Source organism: Podarcis liolepis (assembly GCF_965112155.1).
Source record: "Podarcis liolepis genome assembly, chromosome: 7".
Lineage (NCBI taxonomy): Eukaryota > Metazoa > Chordata > Lepidosauria > Squamata > Lacertidae > Podarcis > Podarcis liolepis.
This window is the reverse complement of record NC_139561.1, coordinates 1,674,287-1,702,286: the sequence shown is the minus strand read 5'-3', so window position 1 is coordinate 1,702,286 and position 28,000 is coordinate 1,674,287. Positions and strand designations below refer to the sequence as shown.

The window sequence follows — 28,000 nt, the reverse complement described above, 5'->3', positions numbered from 1 at the left end:
TACTGACTGACTTCTGAGAAGAGAGTCATGTACCCAAGAGTGTTTGGGGAACCTGTAACATTCATTCTGGGCTGGAACCCCATCCCCTTCTGTAAGGGGAGGTATCCGTGCCATTGTTGCATCATCAGCTTTTACACCAATCCCAAACCACATCTCAGCCCTATTTGCATGTTTCATAACCAACATACCTGGCACTAAGGGAAGGAGGCAGAATTTGGGGCAAGAGGGATGTTCTCTCCAAGGGTTGGGGAATTTTGCTCACTCTTTAAGGGCTTCCTTATCTCCCCATCACTGTCATATTTCTAATCCTAGAAGACCTTCACCCCCCCCTCCAGCAGCCTCTGGCAAAGGTGTGCATTTGCAAGCCAGATCCTGAGACCTTGGGGTGCAAATGAAAGGTTTTTATTGGGTCCCAATGCTTGCCCATGGACTGGGCTTAGCCAGCTGGACACATGTACCAAAGCAGGGTTAGAGAGCCAGTCTCTGGGGCCTCCCATTAGCCCCTTGCCCTGTTCATCCACAAGCAGTTTTTAGGCTTGGAAGGAAAGCCTTTTCTTGGAGCCAAGAGAGAACTTTTTCCAAGCCAAATTACGGTGCAGGTAGGGGCATTTACCTCTGTGCTAAAGCTTCATGGAGAGCTATGACTGAAAACTGTTAACAAACGGATTTCTTCCTTTGATTTTCTATCCCACCCATAGTTCTTAATGCAAAAGCATTAAGAAACCCAAAGCCTGAAAATCATTCTGTCTTGTAGCGGGGGTGGGGAACCAGCTTCTGCCTGAGAATGACATTTCCTTCTGGACCATCTTCCAGGGCCACATGTCCACAGCGGTGGGCTGGGCCTGAGACACAAAGAGGCCAGAGCAAGGAATAGAAATGTTACCTCTGTACAGGCTCCATGCACAGTCTCTCTAACGCCCCCCCCCCCAGCACAAGTAAGGATCAGGGTGCAAGGACACATTCCAGGCGGGCAGAAACACTCCGGGAGAGCAAGAAGCAGCGCTAGGGAGAAGCGTGTTCTCGAATGAGCCCTGAGGGTCAGATGAGAGAGGTCTGGTCCCTGAGACAGAGTCTCCCCATAATCTCATTTCTGGTGTGCCATCATTGCACAGAGCTGGAAGCAAAAAATGTGCCTGAAAGAACTGAAATCATCATTATGGATGAAATTTATGAGTTGCCTTTTATTTAACCAAAAGTACTGCAAAGCAATTTACAACAATGATTAAATAGCATTTATGTTAAAACTATAAAACAAAACAGAAAAATCTTTCAAATGTATTTTTAAAAGGCAGAATTAAAGCATCCCATCCACTAAAAGAGGCCATAGATCATTAAAAGCCAAAGTCCCGGCAGAAGAGAAATGATTATATGGTCAGATAATTTGTTAGGTTGAAATTGTTTAATAAAAATTTTTTTTTTAAAAAGAAATGTTTTTGCCTGGTGCATATGGATGTGTAATTATGGGTTGATTGATAGAATTTATGTCCCTCTGTTCTACAAATATGTACTCAAAGTAGCTTTCAGAGTCCTAAAAGCAATACACAATAATGTGCCACATTACAATATCACATGATATATTTAAAAGCAGTGATACAAATTGCTATAGGGGCATTTCATGTTTCTTCATTCACTCACGTTTTCATCAAGTTGCTGCCCTGTGTTCTCCCCATTCTGCTTCCATTTCTCCTGCTTGCTTGGAAAGGCCAGCAGAGCAAGGCGGTTTCTCTCAGCTGTGAGGGACCTCAGTGCTGCGATTCCTCTTGTCTTGGCTTTGACGTGTGACAGATCAGGAGGGTCCATCTATAGCCACTTGCCATACCATCACAAATACTTTTCTGGTTGGTGCCATTGTAACACACACACACACACACACACACACACACACTTTTTAAAATCAACACTTTAATTAGCACAAAAAATGGTTATTTAAAATGTAAAATTTGTGCAATTGCACTAAAATGAAAGAGAATTGTAATCCTATTTTTAAATATATGTATTTTAAACCCGTTTAAACCCTCATATTTATCATTCTAGTGATGTGCGTGTTTCAAATTTACTCTTAACATGCTAGTTAACTTTTTTAAAAATTGTACAAGTCCTGAAGAGTAATTGGGAAATAACATTTAAATAAGCACAAATTAGTACAGAAGGCTGATTCAAACATTATTTTTAAAGGTTGCTTCAGTGGTAGAGTCTCCTGACTTCAACATCTCAGGTAAGGCTGGGAAGATCCCACTTGGAGCGGACCTTGGGGCTCTTTGGTAGTGGGCGCCCTGAGCAAGGCCACAATTTGGCGCCCCCAAATGGATCTTCTCAGTGAGGGATCTTCTCAACTGTGCGCCCCCTTGGCTTGGCGCCCTGTATGGGGCAACCTCCCACACCGCCCTCAATTTATTGGTGTTGCCAATACCAATGGTCAGCTTAGGTATAAGGCAGCTGCTCTCTGTGGGATCATCCCCACTCTTTTTGTCCCAAAATCTCTTCCATTTGTCCCGTCAGGTTCCCTGGAAAACCCACTGTTTACCGCTGAATCGGAACAATTGTCAGTTTGCAGAAAACCTCACTGATGTTTGCTTTGATTCTGCAGTAGACTGGGACCATGACTGTCATCTAGTCCAGTCCCCTGCAATGCAGGAATCCCAGCTAATGTATCCATGACAGATGACCATCCAACCTCTGCTTGAAAACCTCCAAGGAAGGAGAGTCCATCACCTCTCGTGAGAGTCTGTTCCACCGCTGAACAGCTCTTACTGTCAGAAAGCTTTTCTGAATGTTATGTTGGAATCTCCTTTCTTGCAACTTAAAGCCATTGGTTCGAGTCCTACCCTCCAGAGCAGGAGAAACAAGCTTGCTCCCTCTTCCATATGGCAGCCCTTCAGGTATTTGAAGATGGCTCTCATATCTCCTCTCAGTCTCCTCTTCTTCAGGCTAAACATACCCACCTCCTTCAACCATTTCTCATAAGACTTGGTTTCCAGACCCTTGATTATCTTGGTCACCCTCCTCTACACACCTTCCAGCTTGTCAACATCCTTCTTAAATTGTGATGCCCAGAATTGGACCCAGTATTCCAGATGTGGTCTGACCAAGGAAGAATAGAGTGGGACTATGACTTCTCTTGACTGGGACACTAGAGACTTCTCTTGATGCAGCTTAGAATAGCATTAGCTTTTTTTGCTGTTGCATCACACGGTTTACTCATGTTCAGCTTGTGGTCGATCAAGACCCCCAGATCCTTTTCACATGTACTGCTAGTAAGCCAGGTGTCCCCCATCCTATATTTGGGCATCTGGTTCTTCCTTCCCAAGTGCAGAACTTTACATTTGTCCCTATTGAAATTCGTTTTGTTAGCTTGCACCCAGTTCTCCAACCTGTGAAAGTAATTTTGAATTCTGATTTTGTTTTCTGCAGCATTAGCTACCCCTCCCTTCTTTTTAAGCTCCCCCCCCCTTTGTTGTTGCCATTTCTGTGTAAATCTATCCTTTGGAAGGTGTATGCAAATATGAGGCACAGTGGTGTTTTGTGCCTGCTTGGCAAGGCCAGGCCCCCATTTGCATGGCCCCTGGCTGGGCTGAGTGGAGCTCCACTTCTTCCACAATGGTAAGATTGTCGTTTGCTTTCTGCCCAGGTATTTTAGGGTTGGTGTTCGGGAGAGCTTTCTGCTGGGAATCTGGGTCAGCTAAAAGTGAGTCCAACTGTGTGGCTTGTGGGGACTTATTTTTTAAAATGGCAAACTGATAGAGAAATGTGGTAAACAGAAGATTTGAAAAATGAGAAAATGAAATCGACATTCCTAGATGTTACCAAAGCCTAATAAAAATTGTGGTAACCATCTTTACGCTTCTTGTTTCAGAGAAGCTGTCTTCTTTGGGAATAAAATGTCCTATGCAGTTGGTGGTGGTCCTCTGCCCCTCAGTTGTCAGGGGACTGGAACTGTGACTGATTTCATGTCACATCTGTTAAACACTGAGGACTGGCAGCTGCCACTATAATGGGTGGAGAGTATGTGGAAGAAGGACGTGCACATTGCAAGGTCTGCCCAGGCTGGGCAGGAATATAAGGCAGGAATATATCATGTGAACTCTTTGTAGAGGTGCATTACAGACTGTGGGACTCATATGACTGGGTCAGGCCAATCCACAGTTGCTTCTGTATTGCTTTTTACTGCAGGATTGTTAGCCTTTGTTCACTCACATTTTACAGAGCATCCGCGCAACGTTGTCATCACATCATTGCATTCCAGTGTTGTCTGTGTTGTCCTCCTGGGCTTTTTGAGACTTGGTTATTTGTGTTGTCTGTGCACTTAAAAATGCAACTCTGACATAAGTGTGCACTGGAACTATTTTGGGAGGGGGGTGTTAAATTCCTGGTTTCTTTCCAATATTTCTTTTCTCTTTTTTCCCCATTAAAGCAAAACTGTGCTATTTTAGAAGGTGGTATAGAAGGGACAATTAAACACTTGAGTTGCTTAACCTCAAGGCAAGCATCCCCATAAGCACCACCACCACCTCCAAAATACGGTAGTCTCTATTGGGCCACCTTCACCCGGCACCAAAAAAGCACCCTCAATATTCTGTAGCTTTTTAATGTGAGTCCTTATATGCATCAATCACTACTTAGTTTCCAAGGGACGCGGGTGGCGCTGTGGGTTAGACCACAGAGCCTAGGACTTGCCGATCAGAAGGTCGGCTGTTCAAATCCCTGCGAGGGGGTGAGCTCCCGTCTTTCGGTCCCAGCTCCTGCCCACCTAGCAGTTCGAAAGCACATCAAAGTGTGCTTCCGGCGGGAAGGTAAACGGCGTTTCCGTGCGCTGCTCTGGTTCGCCAGAAGTGGCTTTGTCATGCTGGCCACATGACCTGGAAGCTCCCTCGGCCAATAAAGCGAGATGAGCGCTGCAATCCCAGAGTCGGTCACGACTGGACCTAATGGTCAGGGGTCCCTTTACCTTTACCTTTATTTTGTTTCCAAACAGTTTGGCTCCATACTACCCAAGGGGATTCTTGATTAACAAATATAAGAGGAAGATTTTAATTTTGTTTTCTCTCTATAACTTCCTTTCCTTCTTTTTGCAGAACATATTTGGGAAGAATAAGACTCCGTGAGCAACCTTTTATTGACTTGTGGCTTATAATCAACTGCAAGCAGAAAAGTGGGCTTAGAATCATAGAGCCATAGAATCGTAGAATGGCAGAGATGGAAGCATAGGTGTAGCCAGGAATTGTGTTGGGGTAGAACTGAGCTATCTGCTACGCGATTGGTCACTTAGTTACGTATTTTTATTTATTTACTTGATGGGGGGGAAGCTCTTGCCATCAGAAACTTTTCCCTCACATTTAGTCAGAATCTCCTTTAATGTAATTTGAATCCATTTGTTTGGGTCCCACTCTGGAGCAGCAAAAAACCCAAGCTTATTCTATTCAGTATGGCAGTCCTTCAGATATTTGATTAAGGTTATTATATCACTTCTCTTATCCATGCTAAGCAAACCCAGCTCCCTCAACCATTCCCCATAAAGCTTGGTTTCCAGACCCTTGATCATCTTAGTCACCCTCCTATGCACACCTTACAGCTTGTCAATATCCTTCTTAAACTGTAGAAATGGGCACAGTATTCCAGGTGTGGTCTGGCCAAGGAAGAATAGAGTGGGACTATGGCTTTCCTTGCTTTGGACATTGTACATATGTTGTTGCAGCCCAGAATTGCATTAGCATTTTTTTGCTGCTGCAATCACACTGATGACTCATGTTAAACCTTTGGTCCACCAAAACCCCTAGATTCTTTTCACATGTACTACAGGCAATCCAGGTGTCCCCCATCTTACATTTGTGCATCTGGTTCTTCCTGCCTAAGTGCAGAACCTGACATTTGTCCCTACTGGAATTCATTTTATTAGTTTTGACTCAGTTCTTTACTTTGGTAAGATCCTCTTGAACCTGGTTCTATCTTAGCTAGGTACCCCTCCTAGTTTAGTGTCATCTTCAGATCTGATGAGCATCCCCTTAATTCCTTCATTCAAGTCATATCCAAAGATGCTGAGCAACACTGGGCCTGTGGAACCCCATTTGTCCTTTTTTCCTCTTCATCCTTTATTCCACTATCACCAGGTTGGGCACTGTTTTCCTTTAGGAAGAAGACAGAGGCAGGTACAGGTTGAACAGTTCTGCCTTCTCTCGGTCATCCAGCAGCATTTCTCTGTCTTCTCCATGCAGAGGGGCTACCACTTGCTTGCTCTTCCTCTTGCTTCAAACATAGCCGAAGAAACCTTTTTATTATCTTGAACCTCCTTGCAAGCTTGAGCTTGTTCTGAGTTTTAGCCCACCTGACCTTCACCCTGCAAGTTGTTGGCTACCCATTTATATTCTTCCTTCGTGATTTGCCCCTTCTTCCATTCCTTATACATGCCCCTTTTAAATCTCAGCTCATCTGCAAGCTCCTTATGCAGTCACATGGTTGTTTTTTAGATGTCTCCCACTTTTCTTTCTTGTAAGAAATGTTTGCAATTGTGCCTTCAGTATCTCATCTTTAAGAAACTCCATCCATCACCGACTCCCTTCTCTTTGAGTTTTCAGATCATGGGATTTCACCCAGTAATTCCTTAATCATTTTGAAATCAGCTTTCTTAAAGTGCAGTGTGTGTGTCCAGCTACACTCAGCTTTTCCTTTCCTCTGTCCAGTGGTACCTCAGGTTACATAGGCTTCAGGTTACATGCGCTTCAGGTTACAGACTCCGCTAACCCAGAAATAGTACCTCGGGTTAAGAACTTTGCTTCAGGATGAGAACAGAAATCGTGCTCCAGTGGCGTGGCAGCAGCAGGAGGCCCCATTAGCTAAAGTGGTGCTTCAGGTTAAGAACAGTTTCATGTTAAGTACGGGCCTCCGGAACAAATTAAGTACTTAACCTGAGGTACCACTGTATAATGAATCCGAAGAGGGTGTTGTCACTTTCTCCCAAGGTTCCCACTACTTCCACCTCATTGATCAGTTCTTAGCTGTTAATAAGGTCCAAAATAGTTGACCCCTTTGCTGCTTTTTCCACCTTCTGGGAAATGAAATAGTGACTGGAGGGTTCACTCTTCAGTGTGTGGAATAAGGGTTAAGGTATAATTGTGATAAAGAGATTGGCATTCTTGTCCTCTTTTCCCCCTTCTTCTTTTCTTTTTCTTTTCTCTCTTTTTTCTTCTCTTCTTTTGTTTCTTTGCTATCTTTCTCTCTTAGATCAGCCTGGCTTTTGTTGTATTTTATCTTGAAAACTTTCAATAGAAATTGATTCTTAAGAAAAACACATTGTCCGTCCCCAGAGGATTATACAAGTCACAGAGGTTCTTCCATAGACAGTTTGCTGGGGAAAGGAGGAGGGTCCTGAGGGAAGGCTATGTCTAATGCACTGCTGCAGAGCCTCTCTAGCAGATACTTGTTCAGTCCTTTTTGGACACAACTACCCAGAGCCAAGTGGAAGAGGAACAGGGAGATTGCCATCTTATCTCATGATGCTTCTGAATGTCTAATTTTGTTCCTGCCCTTCTTAAAAGGTCCAGAGTCCCACCTGTGCCTCCCAAGCGACCAGGTAAGCAGTGGAGTACATTACACAGGGATGCCTGTGTTGCGTTCATCACAAAGAAGTGGGGTGTGCGTGTCCCCTTTTAACTCTCAGCCCCTTAACAAACTTCAGCTCCCAGAAATCTTTGGGGAAGCCATGGCTGTGTATCATAATGCTTTAAACATTTGGTGCAAATGTGACCTTAGAATATAAGGAAGCCTCCAAAACTCCTTTATTGTGGTGTCCTTAAGTCCCTGGGCACAAAGGCCACCAGCCCCTTTGAGCTGAGCTGCCCAGTTATGCTTTCAGTGGTGTTTTCCAAAGCCTTGAGAGACTGAATCTGTTTATTAATATGAAAGTTTTAAATGGTACCTTATGATTCTTGTTGATTTTGTTGCTGATGTCTGTTTTTTTGGGAAACACTTTGTGGGAAGTTTTGATAAAAACATGGCTGAGCCAAAGCCCTTTGTGTGTTTCAGAGAAACAGCTGCAGGGGGTAAGTATTCTGCTCCACCAGCCAACTCCCACACTATCCCTGCCATCTTAACCCCAGAGCCCTCTTGACGTCTGCTGCCTAATGCCAACGTCACCCCTAGATAGCCCCCTAGGGCAGACCATCTTTATGTTCAAGTGAACCTGAATTTCTCTACTTGCTTCCCCCTTTTCCTTGGGGAGGGGGTTGTGTGTGTACTTGCCACCCAGTCATAGCAAAGGCAAAGCCCAGTGTTTTTCTACCGCTTTCTATGGATAGCTCTCAATTCTGCCTTGGGAGAGATTGAGAAAAATCTATGGAAACCAGCCCAATGGTTGTGTGTCCACTCCCCCTGAATCCTGGGAACTATTGTTTGCTAACGATGCCAGGATTGTAGCTCTATTAGTGTTAAACTACAGTTCCCAAGATTCTCTGAGGGAAAGAAGGCACTTTCAATGCATGCTGCACACTCTCAGGTGGATATCCTCTGGACCTGGCTATTTGCTGGCTTCGATTTTGTTCATAAGTGGTTTCTTTTGTGGCTGCTCCCTAGCCTTCCATGACTGCAACACAGCCTGGACCACCGAATATTTGAGAATGTGAGGGCCTCACCCAGCTTCCGCCTTCCATTCTTGTAGGTTCCCAGTGATACTCAAGAGGAGGAGGAAGACGATCTGTATACATATGAAGTGCCCCCAAGTAAAGGGCAGAGCAGGCAAATGGTTCCAGCGCTTGCAGAGAACATATATCTTGGTAAGTTGGGATGGGTGGGTAAGACTCTGGAAACAGGACTCTCCAGAGTATGGGGGGGGGGGGAGGATGTGATTTCGTTTACATTGATAGGCAAGCCTGCCTATTTTGAACTTTCTGAAATAATATGTGAACCAAAGCACAGTCCTCTGTTGAAGGCGGCAGTTCAATGCAGTTCTCCAGCCAAGTAATGTGCATAAAAAAATGCATATACTGGGGCAAAGTGTCCACAAAATTGCACATACTGGTGGAAATAGCATACAAAAGGGCATATAAGGGGAAATGGCTTTGCAAAAAATGTGTTTATCAGGCAGAATTGCAAACAAAGATGGGGTGGACTAGATGATCCTCGGGTCTACAATTCTATATTAGGAGCAATTAAAAATGAAACGTTGCTGGATTTTTATGAGGACTTTTTAAAAAATGGCAAACTGATGTGGGAATGTGGAGAAATAAACTTAAGAGTGGAAAAATGAGGAAACAGAATTACTTGAGAGATTCCCCCATCCATACTCTGGAGCCATCATCACAACCAGAAAAGTTCCCTGTGCCATTTTGATTAAAAAAACTGGTTAATTGCAGGTTAAATGACAGTACTGCCAGGTAGGCTTATTCCAAGTTGGAAAACTGTACGCAGAGAGTGCTCATCAGTGAATCTTAACAGTGTGTCCGTAGGTGACTGTGGAGGCCAATTCTGGATCCACACATCCTTTCACAGTGGGGACATAGGTTTTCAGGCGGGAGTTGATCATGGCGAGGGTTTGCCAAGCATGCCTTCCTCTTCACACACCTCTTCCCCTTTCTTCCTGAGTTTGAGCATCTTCAAAGTCCATGACACCTTTGGTAAAGGCTGTTCTCCGATTGGCGCGCTCGAGGGCAGTGTTTCCCAGTTGTCAGTGTTTATACTACTTTTTTTTAAGATTTGCCTTGAGAAAGTCTTTAAACCTCTTTTGTTGACCTTCAGCATTACACTTTCCATTTTTAAGTTCAGAATAGAGTAGTTGCTTTGGAAGACGATAATCAGGCATCCACACAACATGACCAGTCCAACGAAGTTGATGTTGAAGAATCACTGCTTTGACACTGGTGGTCTTTGCTTTCTCCAGTACAAATGACGCACAACTGCTTTGCAGATGGCTGGGGACATGGAGGGGAAGGGCTGAAGGAACTGGATATGGACAGCCTAGAGAAGAGAGAGCTAAGAGGGCACAATGATGTTACAAGTATCTGCCTGTCACACAGAAGAGAGCAAGGACTTCTTCTCTTCTGCCACCCAGAGGGCAGAACTAGATGGGTTTGAGCTGCAGGTGGATTTTGGCTGAACATTAGAAGAACTTTCTTGACAATAAGGATAGGGGACAGTTCAGTTCAGTTCATATCTATAAAAAAGCCCACCTAATTTGAACTTTCCTAAACTCTATACAGACAGAAACACAGCCATTCGAAATTGCAGTTGTCCAGCCAAGTAACATGTACACAAATACATACACTGGGATTAAGTTTCCATAAAAATGCATATATTTGTGAAAATGATGTAGAAAAATGCATTATATTAGGGGAAATTGCATTGCAAAATGTGCATATTAGGCAAAAGTACATAAAAACATGTGTTTATGAGGAGAAAATTGTACTAGCTAATGAATTTTCATGAGGATCCAAAATAGCAATAATTACAAACTGATGCAGAAATGTAGAGAACTGAATAGAAGAGTAGAAAACTGAGAAACTGAAAGAAACTGAAATTGGCAGATTTGCCCATCGCTACTTGATAAGAAGATCTGTTTGTCAATGGGATCAGTTACCTAGATGGGTCGAGGTCTCCCTCATTGGAGGTCTTTAAGCAGAAGCTGCACAGGTGTCTGCTGAAGAAGCTCTGTCTCTGGAATACCTGCCTTGAGCAAGGTGACTGCAATCACCTGCAAGCCCCCCCCCCCTGGATTCTAGAGGGAAGAGGGTGGGTGGGTGGAGTGAGCCATGTTGACCAGGAAGAGACCAGGAAGAGGAAGGGGAGAAGTGAAAGGTGCTTGTGGGGGCACAAGAGTTATAGCTGGGACTTGTGATCTCCAGTTCCTTCTCAGGTTGTCTCTCTGTCCTTAGATCGCCCGGCCTTGAGGCGCTTCTCTGAGCCACACAACCTCCTCCAGCCCAAGTCCCTTCCGGTGAGTGATGTGTTGCTTGCACAGGCAGGACAGCTGTGCTCTCCAGACAGCCAAGTATCATCTAACTTGCAGGGCATTAAAACTGCAGGGAGAAATTGTATGTTCAGCATTTTTAATCATTTTCCTACTTTTTATAAGCTTTAAGTTAAGAAATGAAATCTTTTGGATTTGCAGTGGCGTAGCGTGGGTTGTCAGCACCCGGGGGAAGGCAAGTAATTTGTGCCCCCTAACCCGTGGATTTGCACCCCCTAACCCCCAGATGGTGAGGCCGGCCCCACCTGCACCCCCCACGCTACACCACTGTGGATTTGGGATGTGTCCTTTTTTTTGAAAAGCAAAATTTCTTTTGCACAAGGGCTCAAGACACACAAGGACCTTCTCCAGGTTGGTGTTTTTCTGCAGCACCATTGGCCCAAAAAACAGTTGCATTAGCGGTGGATTTATACTGGACCGTCCGCACTCCCTTCTGTTTTTTAGTTGTTCTGTGTTGCTTCCCTGGTATTACTGCGTGGGTGTCCCTCCAGATGGCAATAGAGCCCTATAAATATCAGGATAATACCCCACCGTAAATGCATGGCATGAAAAGTTACAGGGCATGTACTGACAGGATGCAAAACTGTATGTCTGTCCACTCCAAAACTTTCACAAGCACAAGCAGTGTTGAAAGCGGGATCTTGTCTAGCCCTACCAATACCACCAGGAGCAGAAATCATCACGAATACAGAATAAAAAGAATGTCTGGAGTGCCCCCATTTCAATGTGAAGCTCAATTCAGTTCTCTTTCATGCCTTGCAGTTCCTGTCCAAGCCTGGAGCAGATGGTGACGACTCCAGTGACGGGACATTCAACTTCCTGGCCATAGAAAGAGGTCAGAGGAAGGGGCTGGGCGGAGAAGGGGAGCAGGTGGAAGGGGGGATGGTGCCTTCCTGGGGACTGAGGATGTCTGAAGAACCTGCGGGATCAGGCCCATGGCCCATCTAGGCAGAGGGCTTTCTCAGTAGTGGCGCCCACCCTGTGGAACGCCCTCCCATCAGATGTCAAAGAAATAAACAACTATCTGACGTTTAGAAGACATCTGAAGGCAACCCTGTTTAGGGAAGTTTTTAATGACTGATGTTTTAATGTATTTTTAATCTTTTGTTGGAAGCTGCCCAGAGTGGTTGGGGAAACCCAGCCAGATTAATAAATTATTCTTCTTATTATTATGATGCCATTCCGTTCTCACAGTGGTCAGCCAGATGCCCCAAAGGGAAACCCGCAAGCTGGATCCGAGCCCAAGAGCGCTCTCCTCCCATGGAGAAGCATTGCTATGGAGCCACCAGGGCGCGTAGTCCATGAATCCACCCAGTCCTCTTTGAAAGCCACCCAAGTTGGCGGCCACCTCTGTGTCCTGTGGCAGGCAGTTCCATAGTTTGCCTGTGCATTGTCCTTTTTTCTGTCCTGAATCTTCCAACGTCCAGCTTCATTGGATGTTCCTGAGTTCCAGCACCATGAGAGAGGGATATAAACTCTCTCCACTTTCTTCATGACATGCATAATTTTGTGTACTCCTCTCATGTCTCCTCTTGCTCACCTTTTCTCTGAACTTAAAAGTCCAAATTCTGCAACCTGCCCTCAAAGAGAAGTCGCTTCATCCCTTGAACATTTTCATTGCCGTTTTCTGAACCTTTTGAACTCTAAATCTCCATTTTGAGAAGAGGCGACCAGAACTGCGCACTGGACTCCAAGTGTGCTCTGGGGTTGTATAATGACATCAGCAGTTTTATTTTCAATTCCTTCTTCACTGAGCTATCCAGTACAGCCCTAAGGTCTTGTGATTATTATGGGGTGATTGTCATGTTTGGAAGCTGGCAAGGCAAAGAGTCTCGCTGTTTTTTCACCTGACCCTGGAAAAGCCAGGCTGGGCCAGGGGGGGTTGGGGAAAGCTGTGGCACCGCGAGAGACAGACAGGCTCAGAACATAAAGCACGAAGCAGGTCTGTGCCACTTTCCAGATTAAATATCTGAGTCCGAGGCTCTTCAACAAAGAGGAGGGAGCGCTTAATTTGTTTTATAGCAGCGAATGGACAAAGGCAGCATTGTTAGCATCCGTCTGTCTCGAGAGACAATGGAGTGTGCCGGGGGCGGGGGGTGAAATCAAACTGCTGCCTTAGTGGCACCAAAATGGCCTGGCTGATGCGGTCCAAAGTAAAGCAGAGCAAGACATTTGGCACCATCTTGGCTGCAGGAGTTGCTGGAAGGAGGCGCACAAGGCACCATCCAACCCTCTTAGGGACTCCATCCAGATTTGTGTAGGGTTTAGTCCTTAGCCTTTACTTCTCCAAAAATATCCCGCAAGGCAGTGGAGGTTCAGGATCAGAGATTTTCTTCTCCCAGTTGGGTTTCCTTCCCAGGCGGATGAGCCCCACCTGCCCCTCACTTCCCTCTCCAGCACAGGCAGAAACTGCCTTCTTGACTGGTGGACTCCCTGTTGTTTTCATCTGCTCAATCTGCTGGAGCCTCTCTTTGCATGCATGGGATAGGCAGTCCCTAACTAGCCGAGGGTTTCAGACCCATCAGCTCCCCTCACCTGGTTTAGCCAGCCAGCGGAAGCCATTCCCTGGGATGTGGCTGCTGTCGCCTGCTGACAGCTTCTAAAAGCCACAGGTGAGATTGGCATACACGGACCAAAGGCTCACAAACCACCCCAGAAGGACATGACGTGCCCCCACCAGAGGCACTGGCCTCCCAAGCACCCCATACATTTAAAACACTTAACATCCCCAAAGACTCCTGGGAACTGTAGTTTGTTAAAGGTGATGGGAATTGTAGTGCTGGAGGGGTAGGCCACAGTTCCCAGGATTTTTGAGGGGTGAAGTGTTTCAAATGTATGGTGTATATGCAGCCTAAGGCTGCAATCCTATCCCTACTTTTCTGTGAGTAAGCTCCATTGAATTCAATTGGGCTTACTTCTGAGTTAAGCTTCATGGTTAAACTTGTGCTGTCAGTTTCCTCCAGGGCATTCTCTGGTTAAATGTCACAATGAAGTCACAAGGTAGCCTAGTTTGATTCAGTCTCAACCCAGAATCTGTAATATGGCTTTGACAGCATAGCTCTACTTTACAGGGTTGTTGAACAGAGGCGAACAGTTTACTCAAAGTGCTATGAAATAAATATTCTTCGTAACCTGAGAGGTGGTGGTCCTTGCTTAGAAGCCCTTCCTCAAATCCTACATGTTTGTTTGCAATTACTGGGCGGTGTGTGGAAAGCACTTTGTTCATGCTCAGAAGTAATGCAGATCCTTTCTTTGCAGCTCTACAAAAAGGGATGATGAAGCAGTCTGTGCTGCCGCCTCTTCCTCTCTCAGCCCGACGGGGGTCTCTGCCAGTCCTGGGTCCCTCTGGGTCCCAAGTGAAAGCTGTCGCCAGCAGAGGTAGGTGGAATTGCGAGCCAGCTGTGGCCTCACTGGAATCTGTGACTGAAGGTTGCTTGAGTAAATTCTTACTTCAGTGGACTGGAGACAGGCAGCTAAGGGTCTTTCAGATTAGTAAGCAAAATTCATTCCCAAGTTATACCTGAAGATCCTCTGCCTGCTTGTCTCCTTGTCTCCTAGATTAGACTACCAACCTTCACCCACTTGGTGCTCTCCAGATATTTTAGACTACAACTCTCGTCAGCCCAGTGGTCTTTGGGATGGGAAGGGAAGAAGGCAGGGAGACCCACAGCATACCTTCCAGGTGCCCCAATTTAACCGGGACAACCATGCTTTCCTTCGTCTTGGAGTGCCCTGATTTTGCACCGACTGCGGTGGGGCTGGCGGAAGCAGCTCCTGCAACAGCAGTGGCCTTGTGAAGGAGCACTTCCCGGCCTTTGGGAAGGAGGCGTGAGACTCTGGCAGGCTCCTGGAGCGCGCCTGCCTCTTCTCCTAAGTCGCCAAGCGCTTGCCTGGCTTTGGGAAGAGTCAGAGCACGGTGCCTTCTTCCCTAGGGCAGGGCTGGCAGCGCTTTGGGAAACAGTTGTGAGGCCCGTGCCCCAGTTTTCATCAGCAGAATGTGGGATCATTTGCAACAGCAGGTGGAGCCAGAGCCCACGGCAGGCTGAGCCCACGCCTTGCAGCTTGGTCCTCTCATGGGCCTGGGAGACTCTCCGCCCCAAGGCTGCCTCTAGGAGTCCCAGAATGGCGCAGAGGGGCTGCTTGAGGCCCGGTGGGAAAAGTAGGCTAAGGAATGAGATGTTAGTGTCTTGATGCGCACATGCCACTTGCTGAGAAGTGTGGGAACACATGTGTTACACACCACCCCAATTTCTGAGTGTCAAGAGACTCCAGGGGCGCCAGCACTTGCCCAGGGTTCCTTGGAATGAAGGTCACGAGAGACTGAGGTGTCTTTAGGATATATGGCTTCATAAACACATATCTACAACCTGAGACTAAGGAGGAGGGGGCTGGGATAGCTCAGTTGGTAGAGCATGAGACTCCTAATCTCAGGGTCATGGGTTCAAGCCCCACGTTGGGGCAAAAGATTCCTGCATTGCGGGGGCTGGGCTAGATGACCCTCAGGGGTCCCGTCCCTCTCTATGATTTTAACCTTCTAAGATTCTAAGCTGACAGACGGTGCCACCTCCTGGCAGGCAGGTGGAAGCTGACTGGGGTAAGGGGGGTGGGCCAGAGCCCAGTGGAGGAGCCTCTGCCAAAGTGACAGCCAAATAGCTCTAACCCCTCCCAGGGCTAAATGGGGTAACATGCTGAGAATGCCTCTGGTGTGGGGAGGGGAGAGCCAGGGCCCCAGGTGATAGGTAGGGGGAGAGGGATCCCAGGTGTGAGGCAAGTTGCCAGAAAGTGTGTTGGGTTTTTGGCAATTCCAGTGGGAAAACAGGGCACTCCCCCCCCCCACTCAGCCCCAACTGCCTGCCCTCTGACATACAAGGAGGAAGAAGATGGGGACCAAACTAGCATTCCTTGTCTCTGCCTGTCATTGGCTCCACCAGCTGTGGGACTCCCTGCTTTCTGCCCTACCAATATGGGAGGTACAACACTGAACAATTCCCATTACTGGTTGTTAGTGGTGCCTTTGTAGAGTTAGATCTTAATATATATGCAGATATTTTGGTTTGAACTGTGCTTTTTAAAAAAATGAATGAATTTTTATTTGGACATTATTGAAATGTTATTACATGTTTGAAATATACTGCGGTTGATATTATTGAACTGCTTAATGGTTATTTTTATGTATTGCTGTTCTTGCTCTTCAATACCTTGCATATTGTAAGCTGTCTTGACCACAATTTCCTTTGTGGAAAGGCAGCATATAAAACTGGAGTCCAATTCAGACAACCTGGTGCCCTCCAGATGTTTTGGAATGCAGGGGCTCATGCTCATTGCTGTTTTTCTAGAAAAAGAGGGGCCAGACCTCACCACGAACTTTTCCCTTGCTCTCTTAGAGTGGCAATGGCGCCCACCTGAGAGGGGCTGGAACTGAGCTCTGCTGCCTTTGGGAGGGGGTGAAGAGAAGGGGGGCTGGGGGCTTGGGGAGAGAGGCAGAAGAGGAATTGCTGTTGGCTGCTAATTCTTGTCTTCCTTTGCACCACTTTGCAGATCCTTTACCAGCCCTGAAAGATGACGAGGTAACTAAGAACCCACCTGCCATTTAGAATATTTGCTGCTTCAGATTACTGTCGCTGGTTAGCACATTTGCAGCAAGGGTAACTTGCAAGTTTCCCTGTGGGCAGCCGGAGACACGACCAAGACCATAGGAAGGACAAGGTGGGCACTCCCTCACCATTCCATGGGCAGAAGCTGACCTGTCTGGCTGCTGAATCTCCAGCACTGAAGAGAGCCTGAAGAAAGCAGGCTAGATTTAGGGGACCAAGGCAGGCCATGTTGCTTACATAGGTCTGTCTTCCAATGGCGGGAGGAGCTGAGGAGGAACTGCCAGGGGGCTGCTGCCACTTCCTTCTCCAGCATCTGCTGCCTGAGGCTGTTGTCTCATTTGGCCTAATGCCAAGGCCAGCCCTGGCTGGAGAAGAAGAAATCAGAGGGAAGCAAGTGATCAGCATGTGAGTGGTGTTCTCTCTCTCTCCCCACCCCAGGAGGAGACCCAAGAGGAATCGATCTACGTGGAATGTGAGCCCAGAGCAGGTGAAGCCCCTTTCCCCACCAGAAGCCACCACTGTGATGCTTCTAGGAAAGGGCTGTAGCTCAGTTCTGGATCGCAGGCTTAGCAAGCAGACGGTCCCGGGGTCATCAACGCCTGCCATCTCTGACTTATGATGGGAAAGACCTTTTGTCCAGGACCTTTGGGGCCTTCTTAAGGGCTGCTCCCAGACTCATCTTGTCCCGTCCCGTCCCCCCCCCCCCCACTGATGGCCTCCTGACAGCAAAACAATCCTCTGTGTTTTAAAGCATATTAAGGTAAAAAGGTAAAGGACCCCTGGACAGTTAGGTCCAGTCAAAGGTGACTATGGGGTGTGGTGCTCATCTTGCTTTCAGGCCGGGGGAGCCGGAATTGTCCACAGATAGCTTTCCAGGTCATGTGGCCAGCATGACTAAACCGCTTCTGGCACAACGGGGCACCGTGATGGAAACCAGAGCACACGGAAACTCTGTTTGCCATATTATCTTCCTTTAATTATGTCCTTTAAGCAGCTGCCATTTTAACATTGTCTTTGATCTTCATTGTGATTTTGCTTATTTGTTGCATATTGGACTTTATTGTTGACCCACTAGGGCTTTTTTATTTTGTTAAGGGTGATCATCATCTGAGTGATCCAAACATGTGACAAATGGATGGATGGTCTGCTGTATCTGGAATACGGCAGCTTCACATTGTCCCCAGTGGTGCTAGGTGCTTGTATCCAGCAGACGCCAGCTGGGACCAAACCCGCCCAAAGAGGGGTGCTGAGCTCCAGCCTGCCACCTTCCTTGTGGCCTGATACTCATTTTTCCCCTTCCAGCCTCCGTGCCCCGCAAAGTGCTTCCTTGTCCAACCCCAGTGCCTCCTGTCCAGCCTCTGAAGCAAGCCAGGTGAGTCTGTCCTCCTTCCAGAAGAGAAAATCCCGGTATCTGCACATCGGGGTAGCCCACATGGTGCCCTCCAGGTATTCAAAGAATCATAGAGTTGTAGAGTTGGAAGGGACCCCAAGGGTCATCCAGTTCAGCCCCCTGCAATGCAGGGATCTCAGCTAAAGCATCCATGACAGACGGCCATCCAGCTTCTGCTCCAGCCCCCATCAGCCACTGCACCATGGCCATTAGTCAGGAAGGATGAGAGTGAAAACATCCATGAACACTGAGATAGGATATTAGTCTCTCTGTCCCTTACTGTCAGAGGGGCAGCAGTTTTCCAGGGTCCTTGGCGGCTATCCCTCACTTTAGCCCTGCATTCTGGGACTCACTGCACTGGAGAGGCTGAGAGCTGAATGAAGTGGTCTTTCTTTGAGCCAGGGGTCAATCCGACACTCTTGCTTCTGTACTTGCACCGCACCCCCATTCTCAGCGGTGATGCTCAGTATTAGGGAGGGGCCCCTGCACTGCCTCCCTGACCATTCCTAGCCCTGCCCTGACCAAGTGCTCAGCAATCTGCATAGTGGGCTGGCCTGTTCTAGACTGGAGGAACCAGTACCTAGGCTGGCTGTGCTCCTGGATTCAGCCTTGTTGCTTGAGACCCAGGTCTTGTGCCAAGGAGCTGCAGCTGGTTCAGCAGCTATGGTTACCCCTGGTCCAAGGTGGTCTGAGAACAGTGTTGCATGCTCTAGAAACTTCCTGTCCCGATTCAGGAGCTGCACAATGTGGCTGCGCTAACTACCCAATGGGTCACTGTTGCTTACTAAGAGGGTGAGAGGCAGAGGGGTCAGTGCAGTGCAAGGACAGCAGTGCAGCCAGTCCAGAACTGCCCCCAGCACATTTGCAGGGCATGGACTCCCCAACCCTTCTCCCCTCTCCCCCCCCCCCCGTGACAGCGACTCACCTGCCCAGAAGCTCTTGCCTTGCCCTGTGAGCTGCTCCTGCTCAGATTTCTGAAGTGTGTCTACCAAGGCTTCTCTTTACTGTTGCTGCCATTTAAACTGTTAATGCTTTTAACCAGTGGTTTTTTTTGGGGGGGGGGGACGCATACCGCTAAACATTTTGTGAATCTAAGTTTGGCCTCATTGAAGGGCAGTATTTCAATATGAGTAGGAAAATGAGAATACCCCTAAACATTTTTTTAAGGGGAAAAAGCACTGATTTTAACTACATATTACGAATTGGAATGACATTGTATTTCACTTTGAGGTCACAATGGGATCAAAAACAGCATGTAAGTGCATGAAATAAAGACATAGTAGTTGTTGTTAAGAAGTAGTAGTGCTGTCTTGAACAGAGATTAACTGCTCTCTGAAATTCACCAGGGACCTGGGCATGTTCACAGTTCTTTCCCTTTTCATAATCAAATGCTCAGTCTGAGACCTGGGTTTGCAAATCTGTGGATCAAGGGGTTCTAGATCTTAAATGTCACAGGGCTAATGTCACACCACAATCCTATTCTCTCTCTCCCCCTTTCTTTCTTTCTTTCTTTCTTTCTTTCTCTCTCTCTCTCTCTCTCTCTCTCTCTCTCTCTCTCTCTCTCTCTCTGATGTTAGGCCAGCAATCACTCCATCAGGACCCCAGAAGGTAGGTGTGGGGGCTGGCAAGAGAGCTTGAGATGAGGATGATGGCCAGGGGAGGTCTCTGGAACTTTGCATTCGTGGGTTTAACTGTTGTTTTGTTTTGTTTTGTTTTGTTTTGTTTTGTTTTGTTTTGTTTTGTTTTGTTTTGTTTTGCTATGCTATGCTATGCTATGCTATGCTATGCTATGCTATGCTATGCTATGCTATGCTATGCTATGCTATGCTATGCTAAGGCAGGCCACCACAAACTCAGGATGCAGCAAACCAGACTGCTTAACCTACTCTACAGGGCTGTTGTGCTGAGAAAATGGAGGGAGGGAAGAGAGGAACTTGTTCATGAGAAGAAAGGGCAGGATAACTAAAGGGACCTATGGGACCACTTTGTCTCAGATTTTCCTGCTTGGCAATTGCACTCCTCAGAGGAGGCATCACTAAGAGAACCGAGTGTCCTAGAGTTGCACTCAATAAGCACTTGAGGGCTGGCTTTTAGTGTTGCAGCTCCAGCCCTCTGGAGTAAACCATGAACTGAAATTAGACAGGTGCCTAGCGCCTTGATAACATTTTTGTTTAAGGAGGCTTGCCCTGAAGTGCGTGACCCAGTCATTTTAGGGAATGAAACCTGTGAATTTTTATAAATGCATTTATTGCTTTTAGTTTAGTGAGTTGGTAATTTTTTTGTATGGTGGTTTATAAATAAGGCCTGTGTTGAGGAAGAGGATGTCTGGGAACAGGGGTGCATGGAGTTAGCCCTATGCAATTGCTGGGCAACAGGTAGAGATACCTAGGTTATGGGAACAGGAGGTGAAAACTCTGTGCACTCGTTTTCTTTCCAGGCCTTTGTGGAAAACCTGTGCAAAGGTAAGTGCCACACTCTGAAGCCTCTGCATCAGCCTTTGCCAACCTGGCCCCTCCAGATGTTGTTGGACTACAGCTCCCACCACCATAGCCTTCAACATGTGGAGTCCCAAAACTCGGGTGCACGAGATCATGGAGCCCAAAAGATGTGCTTTTTTCAGGAACGTGCTCTCACTATGCCCAAAAATGTGTGTTTTGGGGTGCTACACAAGATTGTGGCCCTGAAAAGAAGCATGTTTCTGGGGCAAGATCTCGGTGCAAAATTGTGTGACATCGTGGTGACCTGGGGACGGGGGATGGGATGTCCTGGTTTTTCTGGGACACTTGTGGGGAGAATCCACCAGCCCCAGCCATGTGATGTGAGGATTGGGGGCTTATTCTAGTGGCCATCTTTGGGATCCCCTCCTAGTCTGTGGTTTCACATCTGTAAGATGAAATTCTGTAAAAACAGAGATTGCTAAAATGATCAAATAAGTCTCTTTTTGAGTTAATGACTTTAGCCAAGTGTGTTGAGTATCTCTTTGCACGGCTGCCATGGAATTTTGAAGGGGTCTGGCCCTGCCTTGAATTTTTTTTTTGCAGGGGGGCTTGGTGCCCCTGCTCAGCTGTACATGAAGATTGGACCAGGGATTGGACCAGGGATCATCTTCATGCAGAGCAGATTCCCGATCCCCAAGCGACAGCTGTGCCCTGATCTTGATTGCTCATGCGATGTGTGTGTCATTCATGCACTGATGTGGCACAGGGAATATTTGCCTATGTAATACGTATCTCAGAAACCCTGAACTGTTCTATCTATTTCAGGTGTGTGTCTGAAGAGTGGATCTGTGCCAGAGGTGAGCAAGGAGATCTTGCCTGAGGATTCTTTGGCTGCCCTGTCCTCTTGCTTATAGAGCAGCAGTTAAAGTTTAACCTCCCTAATCCCATGGGGCTAAGCATAACAAGAGAGAGAGAGAAAGGGCAATGCTGTTGGGGGGGGGGTCACTGCTGTAGCTAACACAGGATTGTTACCAACAGCAAAGAGTCGTGCAGTATCTTAAGGATAATGCATTTATTATGACATAAGGGTTTGTGTTCTAGAAGAGCGATGCCTCTTCTTTCGTCTTCCATGCCTCATTATCAGGGCACATATGAATTTATTTAGTATTGCAGTGGGTGTGGGGTTTTGAGTTTACTTTATTGCTGCAATGTGCCCAAGAGTGGTATTATGGGTGGGCAAATCTGTCCATTCATTCCACCGTGGGTTTTTTCAGTTTGTGATTATTATTTTTAAGTCCCCATTAAAAATTGTCGTTATTTTAGTGCCCTTTCCTCCTAATACGCACATTTAAAAGCAGTTCCCCCCAATATAAACTTTGTATGTTGTTTTCAAAAACTTATGCATTAATATGCACAATTGACCCTGCGGATGCATTTTTGTACACATTGTTTGATTGAGAAATGCACTGCAAAATTTTGAGAAGTGCAAATTTAGATAGTTTCTGATTAAAATGCAAGCAAAATCACATTTCTCCCCACCCTCCCACTGAACCCCTCTGTGGTACACGTGTGTGTGTGTGTGTGTGTGTGTGTGTGTGTGATCTCAACCAGTGCTCATAAAACTTTACTGTTTGTTCAGAGTTTTGCCTTGCTCCTTTTTTTTGCAGTTGGACTTTAAAAACACCCCGGGAGGGAGCCTTTCACCTTTGCTTGACATGCCATTTGTTTAATTTGCCCTTGTTCTCTGCTCCTCTGACTAGAACAAAGAGCACTTTTAACATATGGTTTCCAAGTGTTCCAGGTGTTCCAGGGTACCTGGCAGGGCACGTTTTCTGTAGCTGCAGCAGTAACCTTGCCACCTCCCCAGAGAAATCTGAAATGGTACCTGTGGGCGGAGGTCTTCAGTGACGGTGGAAAGACATGGTTCGGAATGGAACTGCCACTTTAGTCTGTGCCCCTACCATTCCCTGGGATTGTGCTTGCCTTATCATCTGTTACATTCCCTTAGGATTTTTGCATGCAAAACAAGGCCTGGTATGCAGGGAGCTGTGACCGACATACAGCTGAGGCTGCCCTCCTCCGGTTTAATAAGGTAAAGGTGTGTCTCCTGAAGTTGCCCTGCAGCACCCTCATAATGCAGCTGCTGTTCAAGGAAGAGGCTCTTGCAATCCCTTTGCCTTCTGGAGCCACAAAGTCTCCATGGTGCTCACCAGCTGAATTAGCTGCAGCTCAGTAACTCGGAGGTCCAGCAGCTGTGGCTGAATGGGATTTCTGAGTGTCATGAGACCAGAGGAGAGAGAGACCCTGCAGGGAGCCAGTTTGGGAGGCAGGTTTGGGGGCTCCATTTTAAAGGCGTCAGTGTAGCAGGGTGGACAGATCATCTGATACTGGGCACAATCAACCAATACATTTTCTTGCTTAACCCCACTGGCTGGCAGGAGCTGGGCAAAGATAGGATATCCTGTGGTCCACAGAAGATGCCCTTGGGCACGCGCCGCCTCTGGGCATTCTGCTGCCTGAAGCAGCTGCCTCGGCCTACCTCATGGGTGGGCTGGCCTTGGGTCAGAGCACACCTGAAATAGTGGGCCCAGTTCTGGGCACCATGTTTCAAGAAGGGCCCCTTTTGGGGGCACAGCACAAGCCTTGCATCCCAAAGGCCCCAGGGTCACACACACACACACACACCCCGGCACCTTCAGGGAGAGCTGGAATCCTGTGGAGACACTGCCAGTCAGTGTTGGCAGTACAAGGCTGGCTGGATCAGCACTCTGCATGAGGAAGCTTCCTGTGCTCCAGAGGACATTGACCAGCTGGGGGGGGGCAGCCAGGATGGTGAGAGCTGGGAAACCAGGCCTATAAGGAATGATAGAAAGAGCTGGATATGCCTGGAGAAAAATGAGAAGGAAGAAGAGGAGACATTGCAGCATAGTTCTCAGAATGGCCGTCCTCTCTGCTTCTGAGGGGTAAATAAAGACTCTGAGGCAAAGGGCCTGTTAAGAATTTTACTAGTTGCAGCAAGAATCTCCATAGCCCAAACCTGACAGATTTTACAAGGTATAGGACTAGATTAATGTTTTAAGACTGTATGGAGAATGGCACTTGTGGAGATAATAATTTATTTATTATATTTATATAACACCTTTCCTTCCAAGGAGCTAAAGTTGTTGTATATGGTTCTTCCTCACAGCAACCCCGTGAGGCAGGTCAAGCTAAGAGATGGTGACTGACTCCAAGGTCACCCAGGGAGCTTTGTGGCTGAGTGGGAATTTGAACCCTGGTCTCCCAGGCCCTAGCCTGACACTGTGACCATTGCACCACACTGTCTCTCACACTGGTTTTACCTTTTGCTAAAACTAAGGTCACGTGTGTCTTGTCTCCTTTGGTTGATGGAGACCATGATGATTTGGTATACAAGATTTGGTTGCAGGAATGATAAGAATGTCTAGTAAAACAGGATTGAAGATTGTACAATAGAATATGAATAATAGTTACTGGCTTTTAACGAGAGGAGGAAATGGGGGTTTACATTTTCTCTTTGTGTTGAATTTATTGTATACATGCAATGCAAAATCAACCAAAAAAATGGGGGGGGGGGAGGTTATCCCAAGGGCTGAAAAGGAGGAGATGGACAGGCTTCTCTTCTGCTGCTCCACAAGGGAGAACTAGAGTCAAGGGAAGTAACCGAAAGCAGGTGTCGGCTGCGCATGATGAGACACTTGCCCTATTAAGCAGTGAAACTGACACTTAAATTATGGGCTGGGGGAAGAAAGCCTATTCCGATTCCAAGATCCAGATTTTCACCTGCATTTGACGTCTCCTCCCTTAACCTGAATGTCTCCACCCTCTTTTTTCACAAAAGGACAGTGCCTACCTGGTGAGGCAGAGCTCACGACATGGCTGGAACCAGCCATTCACTTTGGCTGTGCTCTTCAAGAAGCACGTCTACAACATCCCCATCCGCTACTTAGAGAGCAGTCATCAATACACGCTTGGCAAGGATGGCAGGAGCCACGAAGAGGCGAGTGCTCTCTTTCTATGTTGGGAGGGCCGTGGCGCAGCCGTAGAGCAGGCAGAAGGTTCCCAGTTCCTTCTCCAGCATCTGCAGGAAAGGCTGAGAGACCCTCTCTCTGCAATACTGGAGCTCCGCTGGCAGTCAGCTTAGTCAATGCTCAGCAGGTCCACTGAGTCCTGTCACCTGTATTTCTCGTGTTTTTCATTTCAGGGGGATTACCGGTATGTGGAAGAATGTTCCAACCGTGCTTAGCCTCCTTTTATGACAAAGAGATGCCGGAAACTAAGTTGTGGAATGGGCACCAAAAATTGGTTGCAGGCCACTTTAATCTTGCTTCAGCTGTTGCTCCTTCTTCTCCTGCCCCTCCTGCCTCCCTGCCTCCCTCAGTGTGGGCTCCCACCGACAGGTATCCCCAAACTCGGTCCTCCAGATGCTTTGGGACTATAACTCCCACCATCCCTAGCTAACAGGACCAGTGGTCAGGGATGCTGCGAATTGTAGTCCTAAAACAGCTGGAGGGCCGAGTTTGGGGATGCCTGCCCTAGGAGAAGGGGTCAAATTAGTTAAGTGTACACTGAAATGTGAACTGAACTGTTTTTCTCTCCCATCCCCAGCCGGAGGGCACCTGATGTAGGGCCACCTTGCAGAAGCCAAGGAGGTCCAGGTCTCCTCAGTGTCTGGATAAGCACCTGGTAACCCCCTGCCCACCACCCCGAGTTCCATGATGGAAGAAACAAATGTGCCCGTCTCCCTCTCGGCTCCCACCCACACTATGCATGTTAAAGCACTGCTGTACCACCTTAAGAGCCACGGCTTTCCCCAAAGGATTCTGGGAGCTGTAGTGGTTGAGGACCCCCTAACAATTCCCAGCGCCCTTGGCAAACTACTGTCCCCAGGATTCTTTGAGGGAAAGCCATGACTCTTAAAGTGGCCTAGGTGTGTGTTCAGTATATAGGGTGAATGTGACCTCAGTCAGCAGAGCTCCGCCACCTCATGACTTGAGGGAAACTGGACTAAAAAAGCTAGTCCCTTGAGGTACAGAAAGAAGCTGACCTGCTCCCTGTTCTGCTCTTTTACTTGCCAGCTCTTTGACAGCGTTTCCAGCATCATCCAAAGCTACAGCGAGCGCCCCTTGGTGCTGGTTGATGGCAGCACTTCTGCCAAGGAACAGACTTGCTTGCTGTTTCCAGTGAAGCCATGACTTTGGGGCCTGGGGAGCAGGACCAGCTGCGGGGGAAGATGGGACGTCCTCCCTGACCTCAGGCACCAACGGCTTCATTTGCCTGGCTGGACCGACACAAGGCCAAAGGATCCGCCTGGCACCCTGGCATTCTGCAAAAGGTTCTTGTGAATCATTCTTCAATGTTCCTCAGTAGCCTTCTTCTGGCAAACAGCACTGCATCTGCAAATATATTCCACTGGTACTGAAACGGCAAAGCAAGGGAACTTGTGGGCTGGTGGGATGGAAGGGAGAGTTTAGCAGGGATTCCCACCTAAGAAGGCACCAGTCCTGCTGTTGGTTGGTTTTATTTCTTACAAAATTGAAATGTTGCACCCAGTTAATAACACTGTTGCACAGCACTCCAATCTGAGCAATGTGAGATTCCAGGGGTTCCAGGCGCGTCTCCAGGGCTTGGTTCCCTCGGAATGAGGGGCAGCGGAGACTGTGGCATCTTTAGGATATGTGGCTTATGTACACATATGTGCCTACGATGGAAGGGCTCACAGCATTAACACCCCAAGGGGGTCTTGCTTCTCCCAAAGGCACAGCCTTGGATTCAAGCAAAAACCAGGCATGGCCCTGTCTCTCAGCTGCCCAGCCTGCAGCCTCCTGCTTTCAGCTCCCCACTCACACACCTCAACTCTGGCCTTTTGTCTTTCTTCTTCTTCTTTGGCGATCCCTCGTAGCCGAGTAAGATTGTCTTCCATAAACACAGTTTTAACAATGAGGCCCTAAGTGACTGTGGAGGCCAGTTATGGATCCACACGTCCTTCCACAGTGGGGACATTGGTTTCCGGGCAGGAGTTGATCATGGTGAGGGTTTGCCAAGCACGCCTTCCTCTTAGCACCTTTCTCCCTTGCGTCCTGAGTTCAAGTGTCTTCAAAGCCCATGACACCTTTGGTAAAGGCTGTTCTCCAACTGGAGTGCTCGCAGGTCAGTGTTTCCCAGGTGTCAGTGTTTATAATACCTTTTTTTAGATTTGCCTTGAGACAGTCTTTAAACTTCTTTTGTTGACCACCAGCATTACACTTTCCATTTTTAAATTGGGAATAGAGTAGTTGCTTTGGAAGACGATCGTCAGGCATCCGCACAACATGACCAGTCCAACGAAGTTGATGTTCAAGAATCATTGCTTCGACTCTGGTGATCTTTGTTTCTTCCAGTACACTGGCATTAGTTCTCCTGTCTTTCCAAGTGATGTGTTAAATTTTTCGGAGACACCGTTGATGGAATCTTTTGAGGAGTTGGAGATGGTGTTTATTAGTGGTCCATGTTTCACAAGCATACAGTAATGTTGGTAGTACAACAGCTTTGTAAACAAGGATTTTGGTTACCCTGCGAATGTCCCGGTCCTCAAACACTCTGCACTGCAATCGGGAGAAAGCTGCACTCTCAGAGCTCAGGCAATGCTGGATTTCAGCATTTTGTCTTTCTAATTAATAGACAATTGAGGAATGGGGACCCACTTCCTTTGTTACATTAACAACCCATACTTAGGGGGCCACTACCAATAAATTTGTAAGGCCGTTCCAACAAATTAGTCCTTGTTGAATCCAGGAATTGGAAGGGACTCAGACCCACTAGCCCCAACCCAAAACTCAAAACACTACATTCTTAACTCAAAGGTGGGTAGCTTTCAGGCTTGTTGGATCTACTTTGTCGTTTCCTAAATTCGCAAGAACTGCCAATATCAGCTGACACAAGAATCCACTCCTGGCAGGCTTTCGCCTTCATTTTAGTAACCTAATTTATCTGGGGGGAAATGTAAGTTTCCTTTTGCAATTGTTAAAAGATTGGGAGTCATAAAGCCTTTCTGATCTACTACAAATCACCCTGAAATCTGCCAGTAGACCCCCGTCTCCCTTCTGCTCACCCCAATTCTAGAAAATCTTGGTTTCCGTATATAGTATTGATATACAGTTTTGTTTTAATGTATGTTAAAATCTATTACATTGCAAAGGCCAGGCTGCTCATCCTCAGAAGAAAAATGAATTATGGTAACAGAGTAACTCAACTCATCTGTTGCTGTATTTTCTAATAACTACAAGGATTTTATTCTGCATGAAATTGATGCAAGGCCCAGCATGACTTGCAAATTACAGCCCATCTAGCAGAAAAGCATTTTCCCCTCCTATTCAGCACAAAGAAGCATCGGGAGAATGGCTTCCAGGAACATGTAGAGAATGCCCATGAGAACCAGCTAAATCAGTACAAAACTATATAGCTGTACTGATTGCCTCAGAATATGTTGCCTTCTAGTTTGTAGTGATTTTTCTAAAATGATAATGCTTATTCTCATCTTGGTTCATTTTGTCAGTAGGGTGGGTTTGTTCTGTTTGTTGTTTTCTATATGACCTGTCATATGAACTCAATAAAACATTATAAAGAGGAA

General features: G+C 47.0%; 1 protein-coding gene across 5 annotated transcripts; it reads left to right on the top strand.

The window, feature by feature from the left end:
* LOC310711893 (SH2 domain-containing protein 6-like) lies at positions 1-28,000 on the top strand. 5 transcript variants are annotated; one of them, XM_083514340.1, is made up of 17 exons: positions 1-3,600; positions 5,073-5,098; positions 7,530-7,564; positions 8,017-8,033; positions 8,648-8,762; positions 10,857-10,918; positions 11,714-11,786; positions 14,210-14,329; positions 16,490-16,518; positions 16,984-17,032; positions 17,848-17,917; positions 19,513-19,543; positions 20,373-20,397; positions 21,199-21,230; positions 22,382-22,471; positions 24,233-24,391; positions 25,470-28,000. In XM_083514340.1, the coding sequence occupies exons 1-17, from the start codon at positions 3,556-3,558 to the stop codon at positions 25,584-25,586; spliced, it is 1,095 nt and encodes a 364-aa protein (XP_083370466.1). In that variant the 5' UTR covers positions 1-3,555; the 3' UTR covers positions 25,587-28,000. The 5 variants fall into 5 exon arrangements, with proteins under 5 accessions (XP_083370466.1, XP_083370464.1, XP_083370463.1 ...); XM_083514338.1 differs by lacking the exon at positions 1-3,600 and having other exon boundaries at positions 4,869-5,098; positions 16,984-17,017; XM_083514337.1 differs by lacking the exon at positions 1-3,600 and having other exon boundaries at positions 4,869-5,098; positions 22,382-22,465.